At 41.0% G+C, this 25207-nt stretch overlaps 2 protein-coding genes and 1 long non-coding RNA gene across 4 annotated transcripts in view; 1 reads left to right on the top strand and 2 right to left on the bottom strand.

The window, feature by feature from the left end:
• The first annotated feature begins 1678 nt into the window (after positions 1 to 1678).
• Positions 1679 to 6405, top strand: LOC138198604 (uncharacterized). Its single transcript, XR_011178283.1, has 3 exons — positions 1679 to 2096; positions 2890 to 3032; positions 6159 to 6405. It is a non-coding gene; the product is annotated as an uncharacterized lncRNA (long non-coding RNA).
• hsd17b7 (hydroxysteroid (17-beta) dehydrogenase 7) lies at positions 2126 to 6613 on the bottom strand. 2 transcript variants are annotated; one of them, XM_069150086.1, is made up of 9 exons: positions 6566 to 6613; positions 6137 to 6343; positions 5908 to 6000; positions 4019 to 4133; positions 3176 to 3370; positions 2969 to 3082; positions 2773 to 2829; positions 2596 to 2694; positions 2126 to 2500 (listed from the first exon to the last, which is right to left on the bottom strand). In XM_069150086.1, the coding sequence occupies exons 1-9, from the start codon at positions 6598 to 6600 to the stop codon at positions 2369 to 2371; spliced, it is 1047 nt and encodes a 348-aa protein (XP_069006187.1). In that variant the 5' UTR covers positions 6601 to 6613; the 3' UTR covers positions 2126 to 2368. The 2 variants fall into 2 exon arrangements, with proteins under 2 accessions (XP_069006187.1, XP_069006188.1); XM_069150087.1 differs by lacking the exon at positions 2773 to 2829.
• A 266-nt stretch (positions 6614 to 6879) lies between these two features.
• ddr2a (discoidin domain receptor tyrosine kinase 2a) overlaps positions 6880 to 25207 on the bottom strand; it is a 29268-nt gene continuing 10940 nt past the window's right edge. Inside the window, exons 2-17 of the mRNA XM_069150088.1 lie at positions 22566 to 22679; positions 16068 to 16170; positions 15247 to 15478; positions 14783 to 14930; positions 13453 to 13555; positions 12736 to 12919; positions 11625 to 11865; positions 11438 to 11497; positions 10576 to 10712; positions 10247 to 10463; positions 9925 to 10157; positions 9720 to 9847; positions 9410 to 9607; positions 9095 to 9329; positions 8838 to 8987; positions 6880 to 8757 (exon numbers count right to left, since the gene is read on the bottom strand). Coding sequence (XP_069006189.1) covers positions 8626 to 8757; positions 8838 to 8987; positions 9095 to 9329; positions 9410 to 9607; positions 9720 to 9847; positions 9925 to 10157; positions 10247 to 10463; positions 10576 to 10712; positions 11438 to 11497; positions 11625 to 11865; positions 12736 to 12919; positions 13453 to 13555; positions 14783 to 14930; positions 15247 to 15478; positions 16068 to 16170; positions 22566 to 22647 — 2583 coding nt within the window. The 5' untranslated portion in view covers positions 22648 to 22679 and the 3' untranslated portion in view covers positions 6880 to 8625. The remainder of the gene's footprint in view (positions 8758 to 8837; positions 8988 to 9094; positions 9330 to 9409; positions 9608 to 9719; positions 9848 to 9924; positions 10158 to 10246; positions 10464 to 10575; positions 10713 to 11437; positions 11498 to 11624; positions 11866 to 12735; positions 12920 to 13452; positions 13556 to 14782; positions 14931 to 15246; positions 15479 to 16067; positions 16171 to 22565; positions 22680 to 25207) is intronic.

A 25207-nucleotide genomic window follows, 5' to 3' on the forward strand; every position in this document is an offset into this window, starting at 1 on the left:
TGACCGACTGTGGTGACATTTAAATCAGGCTCGTCTATATGTCTATGGTTCAGACTACACTAAGCCCCAGGCCCCTTTAAACCCTGTATGCATTGCAAGTGTAAACAGCATGCCACACTCGTATTTAGATATAGTCTACTGCTTGAAGGTAATAAAACCTGATCAATAGCAAATATGGTTCTGTCCACAATGGTGCAGTTTGGGGACTTTTATAACCAAAGGCTCAATGGTTTGACCAGATTTCCCTTTCTTTGGTTCATCCCCATGTCCTCTCGATGCTGGTACAGTGGAGGTTTTAACACCATGAGTTGTGCATTACAAGTTGCAGTTATTTGGTGCATACGTGTTAAGTTTCACGTATGATCTTTACAGGTTTGAAAGGGGGGGTATGTCTTGTTTTCAGCAAGATGTAACGTCACATAATGCCGTTGGATAAACATGATTTTATTCAACGGCATTATGTGACGTTACACCTTGCTGAATATTGCAAAGTCCCCAGTTTGAGTTTGAACGTTTATTGCATGATATCCCCTCATTTATGGGAAAAGCCTTCTGTCCCTACAAAATAAACGTGAAAGTGCCAGAAAAAAATGTTTAACAAATCTTCGAATGATGTTTGTGCACAGTGGTCACAGTAGTGATTTCAGTCAACATCGCAAATGCACTTATTATGCTCTATCAGAGAAACAAAATCGAAGAAAAAAAAAAAAAAAAAAGGTGATCAACAAAATATACAATTTTTTGTAAAAGAATTTATAGAAAGCATTCAGTTAAGTTTATTTTCTGGGTATAAACCTCAAACTAGCAGTTAGTTTTTAAACCTGGTTTAATATTTTTTTTAATCTGAATCCCGAAAAAGACACTAACAAATGTGTCTGATTATTGGTGGTATTTTGGGAGTTGTGGCTGTTGATGCCTTATAAGAAAAGTTAAAGCCTGGCTGCTGACAGGCTGGTTAGGGGCAACTTCCTGTTTGATTGTCACAGACAAATGAATACTTCCAATTAAAGTCTGTTTAAATAGTCAACTACATTCATTCAAAAACTATCTGTATCTCAAACATGCAAATATCACAGTTAAGGTATTTTGGCTTCACCTCTAGGAGAGACAACCAGACACAAACAGGATTAAAAGTTAACCTTCAAAGATCTCCTCTATCTGCCCTCACTGGCTGCAGAATTTCTAATTACAATCAGCTGAATCTGCCTGGAATAAGTATTAAGGTCTGCTAGTAAAAGTTTAACTAATGTGATATAAAGATTAACATCAGAAAGTGAAAGCAAACAAAACTAAGTCTGAACATATACCTTGTTATAGTCTATTTGATTTAGGCTACAATAAACCGAAAAGTTAAATAAATAAATCTGAATATAAGTGCAGCTTTCTAACCCCTAACATTATCCGCTTAGCTGAAGTTTAATATTTAAAAAAAAAAAAAATAGTTTTTGCCTTCATAACTGTCAGAGGACTTTTATCCTATGATCAGCTTCAAAAGCTATCATTCGTTTCATTGTCTTATCTCGCGGTGCTGGACAGAGTGGTACTGAAGTGGTTCAACCCCCAGGATGCACTGACACTCTCTCCTGAACACTCTTTCAGAAGTTCACCGAATCATCGGGCGCATTTAAAAAATGACGTCTCCAATCACCAAAGCAATGATAGAGTCCTACGCGCTCATGGTTATGGTCATGGGCACGTTTTTCGTCTATTTCTGCGGGATGGTTTGGACGTTTTGCAACCCGAAACTGAGCGGAGCAGAGGAGGAGTCCGGGACGGGGAAGCAAAGCGAGGAACACGGGGATCACAGCTGGTTCTGCGCCCCAATACCTCCAGAGCAGAATTCCAGGTGCGCCTGTGCGCATATTCAGGCACCGCCGTACACCGCAGAGGGGCTCACACAGACCACATATGTCAACTTTTGGGACGATACTGATAGTCTGCTGACAGACTGCACTGCTTTTTCTCGTGAGGATCATGGGATCAGCAACCGGATTGGAGAAAGTCCCCCATGGACCGCATAAGGTGAAGAGACACTGAATGTGGCATATTTTTTTAGTACTGTTCTGTTCTCCTCGTCGGATTTCATCATTTGCAAAGTGAGTGGACTGAATAGGTGAAACACGCAATGCTCATTTTTTATTGTAAACTCTTTCCCAAACACTCACAACATACATTATTTTTGTAGACAGATGGAAACAACAAATCCATCTTAAAATTCTTAGAGTCAGTGTATCTCATCTATTCCTGCTGTAAAGTCCATCTTGCGTTGTATCAGACAGATGACTGTTATTTTTGTTGGGTCTGATAGCCAGAGCACACTGCGGGACAGCAATAAAAATGCTCTCCATCCAAGATAGCATAACATGTATCAAGATGATTCACATGCTGCAGGACTTCTGTGGACTTCCTTTTCTTTGTCCTTCAGTTTCTTCCTCATTTCACTCTCTAGTTGCAGTAATTTCTCATACAAACACTCTGATGTTTCCAAATCAATATCCATCTGGAAAGAAGAGCAGAAGAGACATAACTCACCACATGAATTACAGACTGTTTTAACTTAATATTTTAATGGTTGGACCATTTCCCCGTCCATACCTTGCGTGGTTGTGTGTAGTTGTTTCCTAGCCCCGATGTTAAGCTGTGGTATTTGACATATGGGTCCAGTGATTCAGCCTTTTGCATAAACAGCCAAAACTGAAAGGAAGAGCAGGATCCAGTGCATGAATTTGGACTGAACTGTGTAGAAAATGATCATTTTTGTGTTATACCTACCAGGGCTTCAGCTCCATTGTAAGGTGTCAATGTGAAAGTATTGGTGAACATTCTTATCTGTGTGCATGAAAGAAAGACAGCTAAAGTCCAAAAAATCTTTACTGGTTTTTTTTTCAGACCTCATGCAGCCAACACAGTATTAACCCGAACTGGAAAAACAGGTGTGTGTCAATACCACTGTCAGAGTTGCACTCACAAGCCAAAAGACAGGCATGAGCAGCGTCCAGAGGAAATCCGGGAAAGAGGGCAGGATGCCGTAGGTGAGATTGGTCATTACAAAACCAGGACAAATGACAGATGAGTACAAACCCTAGAATACAACAAACAGCAGGATTACTATGATCAACATAAAAAAAAAATTCATCTCAGTCATACTTAGCCTGTGAGGTGCATGAGAGCTGACCTGTTTGTTGAAGTGTGTGTTCAGTGCCAGGCTGAGCAGGTCGGAGGCGTACTTGGAGGAGCTGTAAGGCTGGGCGCCGCCCTGGTGCTGCATGTCTTCAAGGTTATAAGCCGAGCGATGAGCATTACTCGAGGAGGTCCAAACCAGCTGAGAGGTCCGGCCCGCATGGCACAGGACCGGCTCCAGCTCCCTGAACTGGGCCAGAAAACCACAGCATTACATTACAATACATATATTTTCTGAAAACAAAAGAAAAAATTCACACTGGTTACCAAGTTGTTGCTTTTAAGCAGAAGAAAGCGAGGCCAAATGTTCATTTGAATAAAATTAAACTTGGTTTCAGATAATTGATTGATTTCTGTGAGAAACAAGTGAAATCACTGTATCTTAATCATTGTTTCATGCATGAATGCACAGAATAACATCTATCTGTTAAATTCAAAGGTTAATAAGGACATCTCTTTCCAGTGTGAGCTTCAGGGAATGTTTTAAGAAGATATTACCAAAAAATATTATGTCACTGTCTAAAGGTAAACATGTTTTCATCTCAGCAGATGGATCCATAATTTTTGAAAGAGGAACTTTCAGAAGGTTACTCTTTGATGGAAACTTAATACCACTCACACTGTCCACGGTGACCTTATGGCAAGAACAGTACATGCTGTTAATTTTTAATGACCATTGTTGCTAAGTGACAGACAGATCCAGTATCACCTGTTTTTGTCCCATCAAGGACAAATACCCTTAGTGCAGAAAACTGGATGAAGCATGCTTTTGTTGGACCACCTTTGACACACGGATCAGACTGAAATGCCACATTATTCTGAAGCACCAGTGACTCACGAGAAGGAAGTGACCAAAGAGGTTGGTCGCAAAAACTTCCTGTAGGCCATCGGGAGTGACACCATCAATCTGCCTCAGAATCCCCGCACCGGTGGCAAACATAGTAATGATATTCCTGCAATAAAAGCATAATAGAAATCTGAGAAAGGTAGCATGGGAAATAGATGTTTAGTATAGGTATACAGTGCTTCACTTTTTCCACATTTTGTTATATTATAGCCTTATTCCAAAATGGATTAAATTCATTTTTTTTCCTTCAAAATTCTACACACAATACCTCATAATAACAACGTGAAATACATTTTTTTGAAATTTTTGCAAATCTATTAAAAATCAAAAACGAAAAAAATCACATGTACATAAGTATTCACAGCCTTTGCCATTACACTCAAAATTGAGCTCAGGTGCATCCTGTTTCCACTGATCATCCTTGAGATGTTTCTACAACTTGATTGGAGTCCACCTGGTAAATTCAGTTGATTGGACATGATTTTGAAAGACACACACCGTCTATATAAGGTCCCACAGTTGACAGTGCATGTCAGAGCACAAACCAAGCCATGAAGTCCAAAGAATTGTCTGTAGACCTCCGAGACAGGATTGTATCGAGGCACAGATCTGAGGAAGGGTACAGAAAAAAATTCTGCAGCATTGAAGGTCCCAATGAGCACAGTGGCCTCCATCATCCGTAAATGGAAGAAGTTTGGAACCACCAGGACTCTTCCTAGAGTTGGCCGCCCAGCCAAACTGAGCGATCGGGGGAGAAGGGCCTTAGTCAAGGAGGTGACCAAGAACCCGATGGTCACTCTGACAGAGCTCCAACGTTGCTCTGTGAAGAGAGGAGAACCTTCCAGAAGGACAACCATCTCTGCAGCACTCCACCAAGCAGCCTGTATGGTAGAGTGACCAGACGGAAGCCACTCCTCAGTAAAAGGCACATGACAGCCCACCTGGAGTTTACCAAAAGGCACCTGAAGGACTGTCAGACCATAAGAAACTAAATTCTCTGGTCTGATGAAACAAAGATTGAACTCTTTGGCCTGAATGCCAAGCGTCATGTTTGGAGGAAACCATGCACCTCTCATCACCTGGCCAATACCATCTCTATGGTGAAGCATGGTGGTGGCAGCATCATGCTGTGGGGATGTTTTTCAGCAGCAGGAACTGGGAGACTAGTCAGGATGGAGGAAAAGATGAATGCAGCAATGTACAGAGACATCCTTGATGAAAACCATCTCCAGAGCGCTCTGGACCTCAGACTGGGGCGAAGGTTCATCTTCCAACAGGACAACGACCCGAAGCACACAGCCAAGATAACAAAGGAATGGCTTCGGGACAACTCTGTGAATGTCTTTGAGAGGCCCAGCCAGAGCCCAGACTTGAACCCGATTGAACATCTCTGGAGGGATCTGAAAATGGCTGTGCACCGACGCTCCCCATCCAACCTGATGGAGCTTGAGAGGTCCTGCAAAGAAGAATGGGAGAAACTGCCCAAGAATAGGTGTGCCAAGCTTATAGCATCATACTCAAAAAGACTTGAGGCTGTAATTTCTGCCAAAGGTGCTTCAACAAAGTATTGAGCAAAGGCTGTGAATACTTATGTACGTGTTATATTTTCGTTCTTTATTTTTAATAGATTTGCAAAAATTTTAAACAAACTATTTTCACTTTGTCATTATGGGATATTGCGTGTAGAATTTTGAGGAAAAAAATGAATTTAATCCATTTTGGAATAAGGCTGTAACATAACAAAATGTGTAAAAAGTGAAGTGCTGTGAATACTTTCCGGATGCACTGTAATTATCTGGGAATGACAAAGTGTAAGGTATGGTAATATTGAATGATTTAGAGGAGCTACAGAAGCCAGGAGCATTAAATCAACAATGTACCTGGAGAAGAGGCCTTTGAAGAAGGCTTTAATGTCAAACTGTGGGTTTGGCATGATGCCTGCGTTCAGGTAGAGGTAGTCCAGCCGGTCATACCTGAAGATATGTGGCACAGAATTTCACTGTCTATTATACACAAAGAACTAGCAGCACCACCTGTTCAGTGCTGATGACTGTCTGAGTATGCCAATGTAGATTTAGACTTCCGTGCTGCTGAGTCCAATGCTCCCACCTGTGTCTAACCTCCTGTGCAGCGCTGATGACGGAGGAGATGCTGCTGGTGTCCATCTGCAGCAGGGCCACCTGGGCTGCTGGGTGAGAGGCGAGGAGGGCAGAGCGGGCAGCCTGGGCCCGGGGCATGTTCCTGCAGGCCAGACATAGCTGGAGACCCTCGGTGTCCTGTGAGAGGAGACGCTCACACAGCGCCAGGCCAATGCCACTGCAAGGGAAACCACACATTATTACTACAATCGAACATAGTGTTATAGGATTTCAACATTTTTGTATTAACTGGGAATGTCTTTAAAAAAAAAAAAAAGTAAATATATAAAAGAAATGATACAATAATATGGTCTGTAGTAAGTCATTTTCCTTTTAGGAATCTTCTGTGAAGATCCTAACACTTGAGGTTTGTACCAAAAACAATAAATAAAGTTATTACCTATTTGCCCCCGTCACCAAAACCACCTTATTCATCGTGTGAAGCTCAATCTGGCAACAAAGAAATCGTTACATTTAAAGCTTAAAGTCTTTTAAAGGAACAAGTTCAAAGTCTGATCTGAGGAGTGGTTTTCCACTCTGTGGAGCCATAAGTTTCACTCCGCCTCCATGTTTTGATTGGATATTATGTCAGCACTCAGCCAATGGGATCCTGATACCGCTTAGCTCAGCTACAAGGACAGCCCACACAGACATCATATGAAAAATTCAGTACTTGTAAATAAGACAAGAGACAGAAGAGATAGAATTCCCTGTTTGAATTTTATTTTATTTTTTTTAATCAATGTACAACTTTTGTTTACAACATGTATAAAACATTCTCACTGAAATATAAACATTTGAGTACAAGGATGTGATAAAATTAAACAAATGAGGACTTTGTCAGGGTGCCATTACATTTGTAGAGCGATACATCTGGCCTCAGTTGATCTGTTACACCGAGAGGATTGAACATGCCATTAAAAGATGTCTTTATCTGATGAAAATTACCACATGCTTCACAAACTTGTCTCTAAACCAAATATCATATCTAACGTGTACACTTTTGTTGCTCAAAAAACTTTAGCTACCACATTAAAAGTTAAGAATACCAATAACCAGGACAACAATGAGTGTCTCTGATTTACAAGGTGAGTGGGACAAAGGCGTTTGTAAAGATGGCAGAGATTGTAAATACAGCTTAACTTGCTGAAACTGTAGTGTGCAATACAAGCTTCAAGCTATCAGAGTTAAAAACAGATTGCAAAGAATTAGATGGACAACTGGAAAAAATGAAAAGAAGCAATAATTCATTAACAGAAAAATCTAAGTGATTGCCGACACTATAAACCAGATGACTCGTAAACTGTGGTACGGAGTTACTATAAACTACTGGGAAAGTGATCTCATTCAGTCCAATCAAACATTTGCGGTCAACATTCTCAATTCATTTGCATTCGTGATCTAAAGAAGAATTATTTTCTGTTCAACATCCACAACACACTCACACGTAACACCTTTCCAATTATGCTGACTATAAACACATGCTGTTAAACCAAAACGGCACATGGCCAAAACATAGCCTGGATTCATGACAAGCATCTTGAAAATACCTCATCAGTTACCAAAGAGCATGCTGCTGATCTTGGTTTATGATCAGTTTCAGACAGTTTGCAGCAGGAAAAAAAAATAATGTATAAATCAAAAAGGTAACCAGGAAAAATTAAATCAAATGTGATACTCCGAATAAAGAGCATATTAATACACAAATATATCAACAGAACATAAACAGAACAAACACATATGAACATATAAATATTAATACAAAATATTGATATTTGAGATTTAGACTTATCTATTGAAAATACACAGTCATATACACTTCATGTTCAAATCACGGTTGGAAAACTGCAGGGAGATGAATTCAAACTTGATATTTCCTTGTTATTCTCGTTACTCTAAATACCTGAAGTTATTGGAGCTATGACAATAATGGTTTGCTGCACTTTTCCCTTTCTACATTCAAGCAGTCTTCCAAAACAAAACACGGATTTTAATATTTCAAACACTGTAACATGGGAAATTTAAACCAATATTAACAATTGAAATTAAAATATAGTTTAAAAAGTGCCAAATGTCACATGCTACATCAAATTTTGTCTTCCTCAAAAGACAACCAACGCTCATGTACTTAAACATGTTTCTGTTTGTGTTCAAAGGATGGTGTGAAATAAGACAGAATAGATTTTTATAATAATACCTCTATGTCTATAAAAACATCTTAGCCAACAGTTTGTGCTCATTAACACACACCAAATGTCAGTCCATCTCCACCGTGTCTTAAGTCCATGAAACAGTGTTTCCCAAACCATGGCTTGGAGCCCACCGGTGCCCCTCTCCCACCCTGTTTCTCCACTGAAACAAGAGAGCTTAAACCTGGATTGTGTCAGCTACTCTTGTCATGCGCCGTCTTCCTCTAGAGATGAGCAGACTGGGAATCTCTGTCTTAAACATCGCACTGGCTTAAGGCTGCATTTCCACGAGGGCTTTGTGTATTTCCTGGAAGGAGGGCCGTTCCTTTGTGTTCCTCCTCCAGCAGCTCAACATGATCTTGTAGAGTGAGTCTGGACACAGCACAGGCTGAGGCAGGTAGATCTGCACCACAGGGAGCATGGAATTAAGACAGGGATTCAATTGTGTTCACAGCTCTGAGAAATGCTCGTATCGACGCTCACCTGTCGCTTCTGGTCCCTGAAAAACTCCCCCGTGTTTTCTATCACCTGCTCATCAGTGAGCTGAGAGTAGGGTTGTTCCTTGCAGAAGTTTAGGATCTCCCACAGGGTCACCCCAAAGGCCCACACGTCACTAGCTGTGGTGAACTTACCCTGCAGAACAAAAGATGTTAAGCATGTTTTCTTGCACCAACTGGAAATATGTTGGTTAAATTCCAGGGAATATTAGCAGAAACATAAATGTGAGTAGCAGTCCTCACCAGAAGAATGCTCTCCCACGACATCCAGCGTATAGGCAGCACTGCTCTGCCCTGGATGCGGTAGTAGTCGCCACTGTACAGGTTCCTGCTCATGCCAAAGTCAGCTATCTTTATTGTGTAGTTTTTTCCCACCAAGCAATTCCGTGTGGCCAAGTCTCGATGGACAAAGTTTAGAGAAGAGAGGTACTTCATCCCTGAGGCTATCTGAGTGGCCATGTAGCACAGATTATTGAAACTGGAGAAGAATGGGGAGAGGTACTGTTATGCTCTGAAGAAAATACAAACAACATTTACTTACATTAGCCACCTACTCACCTGACAGTAGGTGCATTGCTCAGCAGAGCAAGTTGTCCCTCAGGTTCATGGCGGGACAGAAACTGGTTGAGATCTCCATTTTCCATGTACTCTGTGATCATGCAGAGCGGGTCGCTGTAGATGCACACAGCGAGCAGGCGAATGATGTTGGGATCCTTCAAACGTGACATGATCTTTATCTCTTTCAGGAAGTCATTCCTACAAACACAAAACAATTTGCAGGAGTTAAACGACTTAGTAAGTCAGAAATATATTAAAGTCGCGTTTATACTCGACGATTCATCTCAGTTCCAGTTAAGAAGCACCATACCTTGCATTTTTGTTGGCATCTGAACGGAGCATCTTGACAGCCACTAGGACTGGCTGGTCTTCAGGGATGTCAAACAAAAACTCTTTATTCATGAACTCCTGCATTCCCTCGGCTTCACACAGATGTACCTAAAAGAGAGGCAACGAGAGTGAGATTCATCACTCGGCTTGTGCTACTATCTTCAAGACAGGCAAACAGCACCCACCTCTCCAAACTGGCCCTCTCCCAGCTTCTCTTTAAACGTGAGTAGTTTTCGTGGGAACTCCTCCAAGACAACATCCTTTCCCGACAACAGGTCCATAGTTACTGCAGGGATGGCATATGTGTTGCTTCCTGTCACACCTTGCAGGTTTACAATGTCTGCCTCTGCGTAGTGAGGGACGCCATCTTGGACCACAGTGGTTGTGTTGGATTTAGAGGCCGCTGTGCTGGTTGAAGCTGGAAAACAAAATAAGTTGAGCATATTTGACTGTGCAAATCAATTTAAATGGATGTGTGTATTGAAGCAGATGTGTGTGTCCACTTACCGGGCTCTTCTGAGCTCTGTGCAAATTCCGGCAGCTTGCAAATGAGGCGAGATGGCTCCTGGTAGTCTGGACCGAGAGGGAAGATGCGCTCATACGTGGAATTAGACTCTTGTTCACTGGTTGTACTCGACTGGTTGGGGTTGTTGCTGTAGCCGAAAGTCTCACTCTGTATTGACAAACTAGCAGTTAGTTCATCATCCAGCATCCGGCGTGAGACCTAGAATACAGGACGTGGGGGGTGAAGGGACAGATCGGACCACCTCCCGAAGGACAACTTTAACAAGTATATAACAAAATTATTGAATTTAATAAATCAGTGATGAGCTCACCTTCTCCAACATCTTCTGCCACACTTGCCTCCACAAGATAATGACAATGATGGCCACAAGGATGAAGATGATGGCCACTAAACAACCAATCAGAATCCTTGTGTTGCTGTCATCTACTTTGTGTGTGGGGTCATCCTCTGGAGAGAGAACAGGGAGAGACACCTTTGAGAGATTTTGAAGAGAACCTACTCTCTACATGCATGCAAAACATGTGGTAGCCATCTTCCCTGTTAAATCAGTATATTAAAGCATTTACAATAACCAGACTTTCTGTAAAATGTGTAAAAGCAGAATAGATTTCATGGCGGACAATAAAAGACTCCTTGTATTGTGCATGATGGCTCAGTGACAAGGCTTATGCCTGCTGTGGGAAAAGTCTACAGGCCTTTTTCACAGAACACAGGTGTAATGGATCAAATTTAAATGCATGTAACTGCTTCAGTTTCAGTCTCCTGGTTCTGTGCACGTTGGCTCACTGTCACACTGTCATGACTTATTAATGTTATTAGTAACACCTAGTGCTTTTCCTAAGCCATAAAGTCTGTCCCAAATCTTTACCACATACTAATTTCATAAAATAGGCATTACATACATGCGATCTTGCCACTATTTATAATTCATTTACATATTGTCAATACACTGCAAGACAGCAGTATTTTTTCTGATAACACAATATCAATAAGTGGATTGTTTGCATGCTGTGTTTGTGTACTATCAAGGCCAAATGCTCAGACAAAGGTGTTGGGTGTGACCAAAAAAGAAGATGCCAGGTGTTTAACTGTCACAGGATTTTTAACCGAGTCTGTCTATTATTAGTAGCATACAAGTGGGGTGTGTGTGTGTGAATGTTGCGATTACTAACCTGGTTGTGTGTTGTGTGTTGTGTGTGGAGGAGCCAGTGTTGTGTTGTACATGGCTGTATCTAAAAAGGGAGATTGATCTCATCAAACTCAAAATGAAACAGTTTTCTTGATGGTTTATAAACATTAATTGAAAAAATTAAAATATACAAGAATGTCATGTTATACACACAGTTGTTCAGTGTGTACCTGACTGGAAGGTGATCTCGCTGAACAGCATCCAGGCATCAGCAAAATAGAACTGGCACTTCATGGCACTGGCCATGTGATTGGCCAGGTTGACGGTGACGAATTGTGCGCTGGGATTCTTCTCATCCACCACCGGGCTGAAGGAGAGCGGCATGGCCTCCCAGTCTAATTTGGAGCGGAAGTAACAAACCACCTGGCGGAAGGCCTTGACGCGCCGAGAGAACATGTTGTTGCAGTGGACCTGGGATAGAAAAAAGCCACGTGGAGATTTGTTTTTAATGCTCAGGGAGACAACACTGAATTACGACGGGTTATTAAGATTAAGGGAAAAAAAAGTGGAGGGGGATTTTTTTTTTTTTTTTACAATTTTGCTGTGAAGGAAAAAGTCTAAATGTCAAGAATAAAGTTGAACTATACTTTTTCAAGAAAAAGTCAACATTTTTGTAAAAAAGTCAAGAAAAAAATTTGAAATGACGAAAATAAAGTGGAGCTACTATTTTGAGTAAAAAGTCTAAATGCAGAGAAAGAAGTTGACATGTTGAGAGTAAAGTTGACACTATATTGAGCAAAAATGTTAAATGTCGAGAAAAAGTCGAGATGTGGAGAAAAAAGTTGAACTGGCCTACTATTTTAAGAAAAAAGTCGAAATGTGGAGAAAAAAAGTCGAGCAAAACATTGACATGTCAAGAATAAAGTATACATGTCGAAAAAAGTCAGAAAGTCTTGAAAAAAAATTGAAATACTATTTTGAGAAAAAAGTCAAGAATAAAATCGAAATATCGAGAATAAAGTTGAAATAATATTTCTAGAATAAAATTATAGTTCAAGACTAAAATCAAACTTTTGAGAATAAATCAAACTGCTTGCTTTGTGCATAATGATCCTACGGTACACCTTTTGTAGATGAGCTCTATTGTACTTCTGTTTTAATGGGCAGATGCAAAGGTGCAATTAGTGATTACAACTTTGTGCAATACAAACAGGATATGTTGTATCACAAGACATGACAGGACAATTAATAAAAAGTTGTTTGATCCTGAAGGTGTGGAGCTCAGACAAGTTCTGCATTTCAGGCCAAGGCATTATTACCTAATTTGATCAGGAACCTCACCTTCATGGTGGTAAAGTTTCGTATACGGTCAAACTCAAACGTTATCTCAACGAATCCACTTGGGAAACTCTCATTGTTCCAGCCCACGTAGTCGTACCCTGGCCACACATTGTAGACGTGATTGAGTGTAAAATCGTCCAGACCACACACTCCGTCCGTCAGCTGGCCCAGGCCCTCGGTCATACTGAGAAACAGAGAGGCAGAGTGTAAGGGGCAAAAAAGGCAGAGAACATCCGAGCAACACATTTTCTTTTCAAAGTCCTAGCTCTTCTGTTGTAATGTACAAACATTCAACACTGGGTGGCAGCATCACCACAACTAATTCCTCTCTCCAGCTTTTGGCTGTGATATTGTAATATGGGCCATTTTCTTTTCCCTCTGCACTGTTTCCTGACAGAGAAAAGAAGCTCTGTGTCATGGAGGACATTATTCACCGGTGCCACAATCCAAACACGACTGTCAACAAAAGACCCTGATTGGTTCATTCCGGTTTTGAAATTCTGCAAGCAGGGTTGACTCAGTCATTCCCATGAGGTATTGCCTAACAGTAAACCACCATGACCAACTCATCACCGTCTGTCGTTTTTCTTTCACCATGGTGACCAGGCAACAACAAGGTAAAAGGGGGGAATTGAGGGATGTGAGGAAAGACGAAGCAGTGCCGTGGTGTCTGAAAGAGGAAGACAATGAGGAAGGAATCACAAAACACTCACAAACCTGTGGCTGACGGCCCCGTCATAGACAGAGTCATTGAGAAAAGCAGGGTAAGCAGGCAAGCTCATCTGTTCTCCCGTTGGAGCGTTGTATGAAACGAGGCCGTCTGTAAAACAAACAAAATTATTCACTTTTAAGATCAGTCCACTCAACCTCAATGGACTTTTTGTGGGTCCATCATCCATGTTGGCCATAAAACCATTGTTTAAAACCACCAAGTTTGTTTGAGATTGTTTTTGAGAACTTAAGGTCACCGTAGCTACCAGTAAGCCAATTTGCACAAGTGATGGAGGGAATTTTCCATTTATGTATTACAAAAAAGTAATAGTTCGATATTTAATTAGTTTAATGAAGCACAAGGACAAGCAGATAGAGAGTATACAGTTCACGTGATGCTAAGGAACCTGGTGGCACTTGTCCCAAATTGTTTGCTGCCCATAAAGTTTCAGCTGTCACAGAATATGGAATCGAGAAATTAAAGAATTAATGTAGGTTTCTACTTTTCTTGTCACTAGTTGTTGTGCCGTGTTCTTTTAACTTCAGGTAGACAGTTGAAAATATCATCATTAATGGCAATTAATAAAACTACAGTTTAAAAATGATATCCTCTCTTCTTTGTTTTCCTCTAGTTTGATAACATTTCAATTTAACCATGAAAAAACATTTCAAAATGTTATCAATTCATACTTATGCTTTACATTATCTCAACAATGTTGCTCACATCACCCTGAAAGTCTGCCTGACAAACATTTCTGCCGTACCAGACTTTCTAGAACTCATTGTTATTCATATTCAGATAACATGCATAATGTACAGTCATGCTAAGTTTTAGCAGAACTTTTAATATGATTGATGAATGAGGTATACCCAAGAATTCTGGACAAGTATGTGTGCACAAAAAAGCATAAGAAGCCATAGCGGTCACTAAAAGTGCATCCTGATATCTGCCACTTTTAAACTTTACTTTGAGCCCAGACCTCATGATATTCAAGGGACAGGTGAGACAGAAAAAAGAAGAACTAAAACAGTACCACAGTTGGCTGACTCTCCCCGTCATAAATGAAAAGCAAAGTTACATAGTGCTTAGATTTGAGGGGAATAATGGGAATATAAAGCACTTGTTCCATACTTAGTGGTATGATTATTATGTACACCAGTTTTGGTTAAACAGTAGTCTGCATATCATGAATAGGTGACAGAGAATCAGCTGATCCTCTCTATCTTTATGGACTCAAAGCTCAGCTGCGATATTTCCCCCACAGGTCTTGGCTTGACTTTCATAAGTTATCTTTTCTTCACTTGTGCGTTTTTCCCCACCTGACCCACCACTTACCGAGCCACTCGCAGCCGTACAGCTCCACCCTCATGCAGACATTCATGGAGTGGTCTGTGACAGGCATGAAGCGGACAAAGTGAGCAATGATGGGTGGCTCGAGGTCCTTGAGCACAATGTCATAAGCGTTCCTGTTTCCTTCAATCACCTACACATGAAGCAAACACATCTATGAAGATACACATTTATGACCGAATGACTGGGTATGCAATCCGTGTGATAACAAAGTTATAGCCTCGTCAGAATCAATGAATCAGTTCATTATCTATTATATAAACACGTCGTCACATCAAGGAAGCAATGACAGGCTATAAAATACGATGTAAAAGCAGTGTACTTTTTTTTATCAGAAGTTTGTTAGAAAGGTCAAAATGCAGTATATCATAAAATGTCATCCAAGCAATAAAAACTTTTACACATTACATCCCAGCCAGTGTAGAGGACAGACTTATGGGTAAATGTACCTGCTTGCCCTGCCTGTTTCTCCATGAGATCCAGCGGCTGCCATCTCGGCTATACTTAATCTTGTACATCTGGGCAAACTCATTGCCGATGCCTCCCGCGTGACGACCCTGGGTGCCCACGAGGGTGATGAAGTGAAGCGAGCGCAGGTTAATCTGGAGGAACTCATTCAGGCTGTCTGGCTCCACTGTTATCTCCGGACACCACGCGCCGTCACCCTCCTCGAAGTTCAACCTGGAGAGACAGAAGAAAGGGAGACGGAGGGAGAAAAGATGAAATACCAGTGGGCAGATGTTCGCATGAGAATTACAGAAGGAAGGGGAATAAAGCAAGGGGAGAAGAAAAATTAGGACAGGATGGAGAGGAAAAGGTGAGAGGAAACTAAAAGTGAGTTCGGTTGGGGGAAGTGAGTTCTTGCAGCCTGTTATGAAAACACCTTGGTGAAAGGCTGCGTCGTAAATTCATCTTAAAGTGTTAATTTTGGGCAAGAGGCTGGAAGGGGAGCGGGGGAGACTGAAAATACAGCCAGGATGGATGGGGAAAGCATATTACACCATTATCCTAATACTTACTGAAGGCCACCCAAGTTCTACAGGCGCACACACACGCACGCACACACGCCTCCTTAATCATGCAGCTGTAAGTAGAACTGATACCCCAGTTTGTGGTTTACTGCAAATAAACAGGCAGAGCCACCTTGCAGGATAAACCATCCACCCACACACGTTTCATAGTATGTTTACTCTGATCATGTGTGTGTGTGTGTGTGTGTGTGTGTGTGTGTGTGTGTGTGTGTGTGTGTGTGTGCGTGTGTGTGACCTACCTGCCATATCTAGCAGCGGTGGAATCAGACCATTGGCTGGAGGCAGAGATGTCCTCGTCCTGTATCTTGTCTCCTGACATCCCCAGAGGATACCGACACACACCTGAAACAGTTACAGTAAAAGCTGTTATTTTCCTTTAATTTACTTTATGACCATTATGCAATTTTGGGAAGGCCAGAATTACATAGAAGCCTTATGGTTATGACACAACCAGGAAAATAGGACATTTCTGTTGGTGTTGGCTTCTCTTTTATTTTTACAAGGCAACATTTGAAAAAGATTTCTCATGAAGAAAAGAACCAGTCCTGTTTGTGTTACTGAATTTGCAAAGGAAACATTGACAATGGTGGTAAGTAACGTCCATTTACAGGTGGCATGTAGATAGTTTTCAAAGCTTTTTGCAGCCTGCTGCACGTAAAAGCAGTAATATGAGAACAGTGAGAGTGAAAAGTTACAGACTGGACGCTTAAACAATGAGATGAAATTTGCGAAAGCTCCTTAATGCTGAGAGAAATATTGATATTGATGAATATTGATTGAGTTCTTATGAAATTAAAAAAAAAAAGCCTTAAGTGGAAGTTTTTGAATAAGAAAACCGCTTCTAATTGACATATACAATTACCTCTTTTTTAAGCAGGAACCTTCTGGTCTTTCCACCCCTGATATTTACCCGGGTTATGGTTATCACACTCTGAAACATACGGTCCCCAAACTCCTCTCAGACCAACCACAGCGCTGGTCGGTGTTGAATATTCGAACCCATACTCAAACATTCACCAGATGCTCTCAGACATTTCTGAGACAGAACTACTTAACTCAGCTTCTGTCAAGAAACCTGCAAAACATGATGGATAGTGCTGGATGAAGGGGTTGGGGTAGAGCTGTGGGAGGACTCCACATATACGCACACTTAGACACAACTACACACTCTTTGCTGTCAAGTTGTGGTTGCTTTATTGAAATAATAAGCTGGATCCATTGAGTGTTTCTGCCAGTGCAAACAGTGCTGGTATCAAACACATGTGCATGAGTTAGTGTCTGTGTGTGTGTGTGTGTGTGTGTGTGTGTGTGTGTGTGTGTGTGTGTGTGTGTGTGTGTGGCAAAGGTAGCTGGTACAAGCCCATCACGCCCCCACTATGCGGTCAATAGAAGCAATATGCCCTCTGCTTCCTGCATACCCCTCCGCCCCCTCATCCTCCGTTCTCTCTGTCTCCTCTCTGTCCCATCCTCCTGTGTGGTCTCTCCCCTCTCTCCTCCGCCCCCTCAGTGGCTACAGGAGATTAACGTTAACAACTTGATTTACAAAGTCTTCATGTTATTAAGACTCAGTGGGCTAGTGGCTAACTGAGCACGACGCAGCCTACATGGTATCGATTACCTTTTACAAGACTGTATTAATTTACTGATTTGTGGGTGTTTCAGAGATCAGAAGATAAAAGGCGCTTTTTAAAATTTATGGGCTGATCTTGAGTTTTGGGTCTAACACTGATAATTCCACCTAATAGGATATGACCGCAATGCAACCTCATTTTTGGACGAAAGAGCCTCAGCGTTGGGTTGCAACTTTCAGCTGAGTTCTTGGTGGAAGTTAGCCTGGCTATTTGTCTTACAGAAAAACCTTTGAGAAGATGCCAGCAACAGCGGAGCTCGAGGTTCAAGGCCTTCTCTGTCCCTCCTCTGTTCCTTCTTTTTCTCTCTTCCTCTTTTCTTCATCTCCTTCAAATATTTGCTTAAAATTCGAGATGTGGAAACGCCTAAATGAAGACTGATGACCTGATACACTGCTCACGTGTCACACACACACACACACACACACACACACACACACACACACACACACACACACACACACACACACACACACACAAAAAAAGCATGCGTAGATGGAACCACACACATGCATGCAGGCTTCATCTTGGCAGTGACATGCATGGTGCACAAACAAAAACTCTCTGTCCTCCCATCGTCATTCCCCTCTAACCTTTGTTCCAGCTTTCTCAATTTATCGCCAACTGTTTACACCCCTCCTCTCTGATTCTTCTACTCGCACCATTAACATTAACCGAAATCAGCCAACGCGTCTCATATTCTGAGCATATTAGTGGTATCCTGAGCTACATAATTACAAAACAATTTCAGTGATAGGTACAGTGCTCAAACTGCAGGAATGACAGCTGAAGTAAAGTAAAAACGGCTTCAAGAACTACAAAAAACAATTCACATCAAACGAGGATAAGATTAAAACAAAGTGGGAAACTATGAATAGTAATTATTGGCATCAAGTAGCTGAAATGTTGAATCTGTCCTTGTGTTGCTGTGTTGCTGCTGCAGCTCTATCCAGCTGGAGATTGTAGGGTTTGAGGTGGTAGGCGCTCCTCATTCACACAGAGGTGAAGTGTAAACAGAACTCACGATGGAGAACAAGGTGAGCAAAGAGAAGCATCTTTTCTTTGTTTTTACTTCCACAATACTTCCTCACAATGAAATATTGTCAAAAAGACAACAAAAAAAAAGTACTAATAGTGGAAATTATGTAGTGATTAGGTGTATGCCACCCGATTTGAGCTGATATCCATTTTTCTTTGAGGTCTTGCCAGAAAAATAGAGTGTACTCACAAAGAACAGTGCAACAACATCTCTAGTCGGGAAAAACACAGAAATTGTTGTGACATAATTGATGAAAATAGAAGACATTATCTGATTCTTTAACCACATCCTTAGAGAGTCAGAGAGAGAGAGAGGTGGGTTTCAGTATGCTGTGCCGGATGTGTGACCACTCTTCCAAATGTTGGTTTTTGCTGTGTTTATTTATCTACCCAACCCACTCAGAGGTGAGCCCTGGGGTGAGCTGTGGGGGCAGACGAGTGTGTGCATTTGGATGCACACATACACAGCTTTACCCCTTACACACCACATGCACACCACCACCACCCATCAGGCTTCACATTCAGCAACCCCATCTAAAAATATCACCCCAGAAAAAGGTGGAAAAATACCAGCTTTGTGTGGTGGAGGAATAAAGAGAGAGAGAGGGAGATGAAGGAGCAATAGGCCAAACCTCTCTTTCACCTCTTGATTTTTACCGCACCCTGACTGCTGAAAGGACGGCTTGTTCTGTCGCGTTTGCAGTTTAAAACACACACAGACAAACTGACACACACACACGGATTCACGGATGTTTATATTCACATATCTGTCCCGTATATGTCAGGGCAGTTTTGGTTACATTGCCTATAAATTTACTTCATTGCATCTTAATGTGTGACCCTGTAATCTGCTAAACAGTGGCCCCTGTGGACACAAGTGGGAATTACAGTCAGTTGCTTCAAAGCTGTAATAATCAATGGCATGTTCAAAATGACACATTTCCCTTAGTACACAAAAAAATAGTGATCTTAGGACTCTTGTGTAGTACTTGAATTTTGACAGGGTAATGTTGTCTGTAGAATTTGAATGCATCACCCGCCAACATATCTGCCAGCTTTGATTATTTTACCCAAACTTTAACGTGGTTCCATGCCCTCTGTTTAACACACACAATAAACACACTGATGGCTTCTATCTAACAGCAGTATGGTGGTACTTATTGAAATATAAAGACGTTAGTACAGTGCAGTGTTCTGCAACAGCCGCAGCTTCCTCAGACGCCTGAATTTGAAAATGATTTACAGTTTATCATTTGTGGTTCCCTCCTTTTCTGCTATTTCACCAAGATGGCAACCATTGAGTGTGGAAAGTGTCCACCATTTCACACAAATCTTTTGGACCGTTTTGAGTGCATCATCTGGGTACTGGTACACACTGCATGTTTCTAAACTGGACAGCCTGAACGCCACTAAGCACTAAAAATAGTGAGTGTTGGTACGTAAGTATGCCAACAGTGGATAAAATGACTATTTGTTGTAAGAAGGGTCTCACTCTAAGAATTATTCACTATCCCCGTAATTCCTGTCATCTATGCACAGTATTTTTAGCATCTTTCAGGTCATTGTTTTGATTTTATAGCCCACGATTTTACGGCTTTGGTTCACTGCAAATTTCTCTTGGTGTCTCCTTGTCGTTACCTAACACATTATATTTAGCGACTGTAAGCTGCTTCTTATATTAAACTAAGTCAATAAAACACATCTTTGAATTGCAAAGTTGCATTTTATTGAATTAAACTTTTCATCTGTAAACTTATTTATTCTTTCAAACGTTGTATACTTTCTGTTATGTGTTTTTAACGATTCAAAGAGCTTCCAAATTTTTGCTGCATTCATTCATTCACCCAAACCTTCATTCAAGATTTACTCTAAACACCCTCACAAAGAGAAGCCCACATAATAAAAAAAACTGCCTGATATTTGGCTGCTCTGCCTGGGCCTGTGCTCATGTCCCCACCTCCTCCCTCTCCACAGTAAAATAAAGTTCGCCCACTCACAAGTAAAATGGGAAAGACAGGGATGGTATAACTCCATTGCTTGGGAATTTTAAACAGGGGAAAGTTGGCATCGCTCAACATCTCAGCTCTATTAAATTCAGCCATGAATATTTCCAGACTGTGGAAAAACGACCCTCTTCTCAATACAGCAGAACTAAAGCATTAGACAGAATTATAGGTGGATATATCCTGCTTCCATATATTAGAGCAGGTTGAGATTTGAGCTTTTAGTGACAGTGGAGATGATTTTTTATTTCAAAAGATCGCTGGTGGTTTCTGAGAGGAGAACTCACTTGGTTCACATTATGGAGCAAAACATTGTCTTGAACAGTGAACTTGTTGAACTTTGACCATGATCAGATGCACAAATAGCACTTTCCATGACTTATGAGTGGTCAAATACTGGGAATTACACACACACACACACACACACACACACACACACACACACACACACACACACACACACACACACACAGAGCAAAGACAGAGCCTATTTGAATGGACTTTCCTGCTGTCAGAATGTCTGGTATGCATTAGCCACAGACTCCAGTGGGATAGCTGGATCCACAGCATGCGTGTGCATGCGGGTATATGCATGCAAGCAGGCACACACACACACACACACACACGCTCACGCTCACGCTCACAAAAACAAGGAAAGAAGAGAGACAAGAGGGAGACGTCTCACTGAACTCAAACATTTAAATCCTAAAGTGTAGTTGAGAAGATGGCTCTTTAAATACTCATGCTCAAAGTTTTTGGTGCTGAATCCTAAAAGATCAAATGTTTTACATATAGTTAAGTCGGTCAGAAATGTAGCTATTAATAGATTTGGAAGCATATGCATGAAAGTAACCACAGCACGTACATATTATTTTAGTAAATCTCGGCAACACTGATCTCTATCTCACCCACTCGCTTTTTATTTTCTCCCTTTCTTTGAACTCCTTATAAAACTCTGTTATATTCTGATAGCTTTGGCACAAAGAGTAAATAAGTGACTAACAGGGTGAGTCAGGTCTGGATGTGTCTTTACATGTGATGCGTCTCTGTGTGTATTTGTGTATGTGTGCGCAAATCAATGGTGACAAAATTCAGTGTGGAAAACAGCTGTTGTTAAAAAGTTTCATTTTGAAAATGTTTACCATGGTTGGTTTGAAAAATGTTTTAAGTTTTCCTTCAGCGCTGTTGACTGATCTCCATTTGAGAGAGCAGAAAACCCCCGGGCCGGTCATCATGACTTCATGTTTGCTTGTATTTTCATGCTCTCCCAAAATAAAACTGGGTTTACGGTTTTAAAACACTGCAGAATATGATGTCAAAAGTTTTATTTTGAAGGTGGAAGTGGGGTGGAGTGAGGCCGGAGGATGTGGAAGTGATGGGGTGTTTTTTTTCCACTGTTGGGTTGTTGTTTTTTTAAACACTGCTTGGCAGCTTGAGGCCAGTGTGAACTGTAACCTCTGGTTTGAACTTTGCTGACAAAACTATCATTACTTACTGTTTCGATCTGAGTATATCATTAATTATTCTTTCAACAATAAAGAAAACTCAGTTCGATGACAGAAGCTTTGAGACTGAAATCATAAACAGTAGCCAACTCTGGGTTTTTACTGGCAAATATCTGCTGTATTTCTACAATTTCAACAAAAACTAAAAAGCTCTCTTTGGTTCCTACTTGACTCTGCCTCTGCCCACCAAATGTTGCTACTCTATTTCCTTGTAAAAAAAAAATCATTGCTCCCTTTTCATCGACATCACAAAAACCACCCATACAGTGGAGGGAGAGCTGGGGAAAGGCGTGCATGCTGGGATCAAAGAGGCCAAACCAGAGAAAAGGGACCACATGGCTCCCACAAAGCAGCACTTATCCAAAATGTGAATCAGTCGCAGTCTGGACGGCTGGACTGAAGCACCAAACCCAAAAAACACAAACCAAAACTCACAAAAGTCACTTAATAGTATTCATAAACCGTTGAGTATGATCTCATTGCAGCCTGAAATTTGAATACAGACACAAAAGTCCAGAAAAATGGGAGAACAGAAGAATTTGTCTTCTCCCAGTGGCACACACCTGGGTTGACCTGCGATGTGACGGCTCCTAATAGGTGGAGGAGGACGAGCAGGAGGAAGTGAATGTCCCACAGGTGCTTCATCCCAAACACATGCAAAGAGACAGACTTCCAACCTGAAAGACAAGATAGAAACAGTAGGTTACACAAACGTCCGATAGATGGTTTCATATATTGTTTGAACCCAAGGCTATGTAGCTCAGGATGTGGCCTGCCCAGTGGGCACATTTTATTTTGTATTTACTCCTCTGTATTCATGGGAACCAAGCATTTGTTCAGATATATAAGTGGAAAATAGGAGTTAATTGGAAGCATGTTTTTATTTCACTCCATAAAAGACACAATAATTGCCACCTAACAGTGGAATTTCCATTTATTTAGTGCTTTATCACTTCATGAGAGCAGGCCTGTTAAACTCTAACTGTGGACATGTCTCAGTGTCAACAGGACAGAATAGTCTCAGTTCACATGCAACTGCAGTGAAAGGCTTCACTTTAGGATTTTAAAAAATGCACAGTGATTGCAGGAAGAAATGATGAATGAATGAATGAATGAATGAATGAATGAATGAATGAATGAATGAATGAATGTGGACAAATTTGCAGAGAGGAGAAAGAGACGTTGGGACACTGAGTTTCAGACATGACCTCAGCCGGACAAACGCAGCGCCAACATGTCGCCTCCAACTGACCACTCAGTCCGGTGGCAGAGGTACGACCAGTTTCAACAACTTTCTGTCCAAATTTCATTCATGGTGTGATTTTTTTTTAGTTGTAGAAGTGCAAAGAATCGATCAACAAGGGAATGCAAGCATCCTTGTTTGCTTCACATACAAAATTTCTTATTGAAAAAGTAGTTTTTGCACTGCATTAGCAAGAGATTCCACTTAGTTCACTTCCCCTAAACAGCCTCAAGTCATTTGACCATGATGGAAGCTTCGGCCCCTTTACTGCTGCTCGAAATCTCTGTTATATAATGCAGGTTAGTTTTTTTTTATTATTCACACTATTTTAATTACATGTTATAAGTAAAAAAAACAACTTTGTATACCAAATCAGGGAATGGGACATCCATATGTTAGCCAGAGAGGAAAATCTACAGCAAAAATTATTTTTTTGGGTAGATTTTTCAAGCTGAATATTGTACCCACTATCTAATGATTATGTATTTGCACCGTAGTGCAGGCGCCCGGATTTGTGCTACAGATTTTCAAGAAATCATCAAAGCAGGGTTATATCAACCCAGAGATACATGACACAAAACAAACCTACCAGAGCACTGTGGGAATTTTCACGTCTGTGTGTGTGTGTGTGTGTTTGTGTGTTTTGTGTGTGTGTGTGTTTGTGTGTTTTGTGTGTGTGTGTGTGTGTGTGTGTGTGTGTGTGTGTGTGTGTGTGTGTGTGTGTGTGTGTGTCAGACATTTCCTGCTCCTTATTACTGGCCAAAAAAAACATTTTCTTGACATTTCCCTATTGAAATAACCAAGGATTCAGCAGCATGCAGTGCTGCAGTCTGGTCAGTGGAACACAACTGAACCACAGTGCAGGCCTCTGTTCATTTCCTCCTCAATCTGCTGTCAGTTATTGTACAGTACAGTTTTGCACCGAGACACACGTATAACACCATTTATGATTCTTTCTTATTGCTCGCATGCGAATCTCCTCGAGCAGTAACGTTAATTACATTAATGCTCCAGCTGACCTCTGTCCAAACTAACCTCTGACTTAAATGCAGAACAGGCTCTGTCTGCAGACCTGTTGATGTTGAGCTGTTTCCCGAATTAACTTTGTTTTCAACCAGCCGGCATGATTTATAATAACACCTGATATTAAAGAACTGTGTTCTCACTTCTCCAAATGACACTTGCTATTGAATTACTGGACTGAACATGTGCATTTGGAAATATCAGATGTTTGTTGTGTTTTTTCTCAAACAGAAGTGCTGTGGATGAAAATAATCTCTTGAAATAAGAGCCAAATGCTCAAGTGTACCTTAAAAAGCGGTCCTAAAACTGACCCTAGACTAATCTTGTGCAATCATCGTTGATTGTCCACCCGCTGCATTTTGTGACACTAATTACAGTCTGACTTGCCTCTATCATTATGTCTTCACACATAATCTCGTTGGTTTTCTTACTGCCATTTCCTGCAGCTTCATGTTACAACCATTTCCCACTGACACGCCTTTACTATGCTTAATTCCTCTTGGCTTTTCATAGCTAATGAAACACAAACACCTGATGGCTTGTGAGCATTTGGAAGTCAAAAATGTGTTTACTATGTGGTGGAGAACACTTATGTAAAGACTGCTTGTATTGTATAGGGAGGGAGAACTGACCTTTGGTTCTACATTTGGAGACTCTCAAAGGACCATACTGGTGTGTTTGCATGCTTTAGCCCATTTACTGCAAATAACATACATGTTCCATTACTGCTCACCATTTCTGATCACTTTTAAACTATTAGTAGGTCCTGGACTGATACAATTTAGCATACATATAGATGTTTAATCAACAGATCAAAATACATGCTTCTCTCACATCTTCAATCATGTCAAGAAGCAGTATCTATAAAACTAATGATCAAACTCCTGTCAGCTTTACTTCTACTTTGAGAGCAACAATAACAAATCATTTTAAAATCAC

The sequence above is a fragment of the Embiotoca jacksoni genome, unplaced genomic scaffold (assembly GCF_022577435.1).
Source record: "Embiotoca jacksoni isolate LCO1_2020_lvr unplaced genomic scaffold, fEmbJac1.0.p SCAF_16, whole genome shotgun sequence".
Classification (NCBI taxonomy): Eukaryota; Metazoa; Chordata; class Actinopteri; family Embiotocidae; genus Embiotoca; species Embiotoca jacksoni.

Excerpts from the sequence above, each read along its gene's own strand:
- hsd17b7 (XM_069150086.1), bottom strand. The coding sequence starts at position 6,600 with ATGAATAAGGTGGTTTTGGTGACGGGGGCAAATAG. Across the intron at positions 6,344-6,565 it reads TTGGTGACGGGGGCAAATAG|TGGCATTGGCCTGGCGCTGT; the intron begins GTAATAACTTTA and ends TTTCCCTTGCAG. Across the intron at positions 6,001-6,136 it reads GCACAGGAGGTTAGACACAG|GTATGACCGGCTGGACTACC; the intron begins GTGGGAGCATTG and ends ACATATCTTCAG.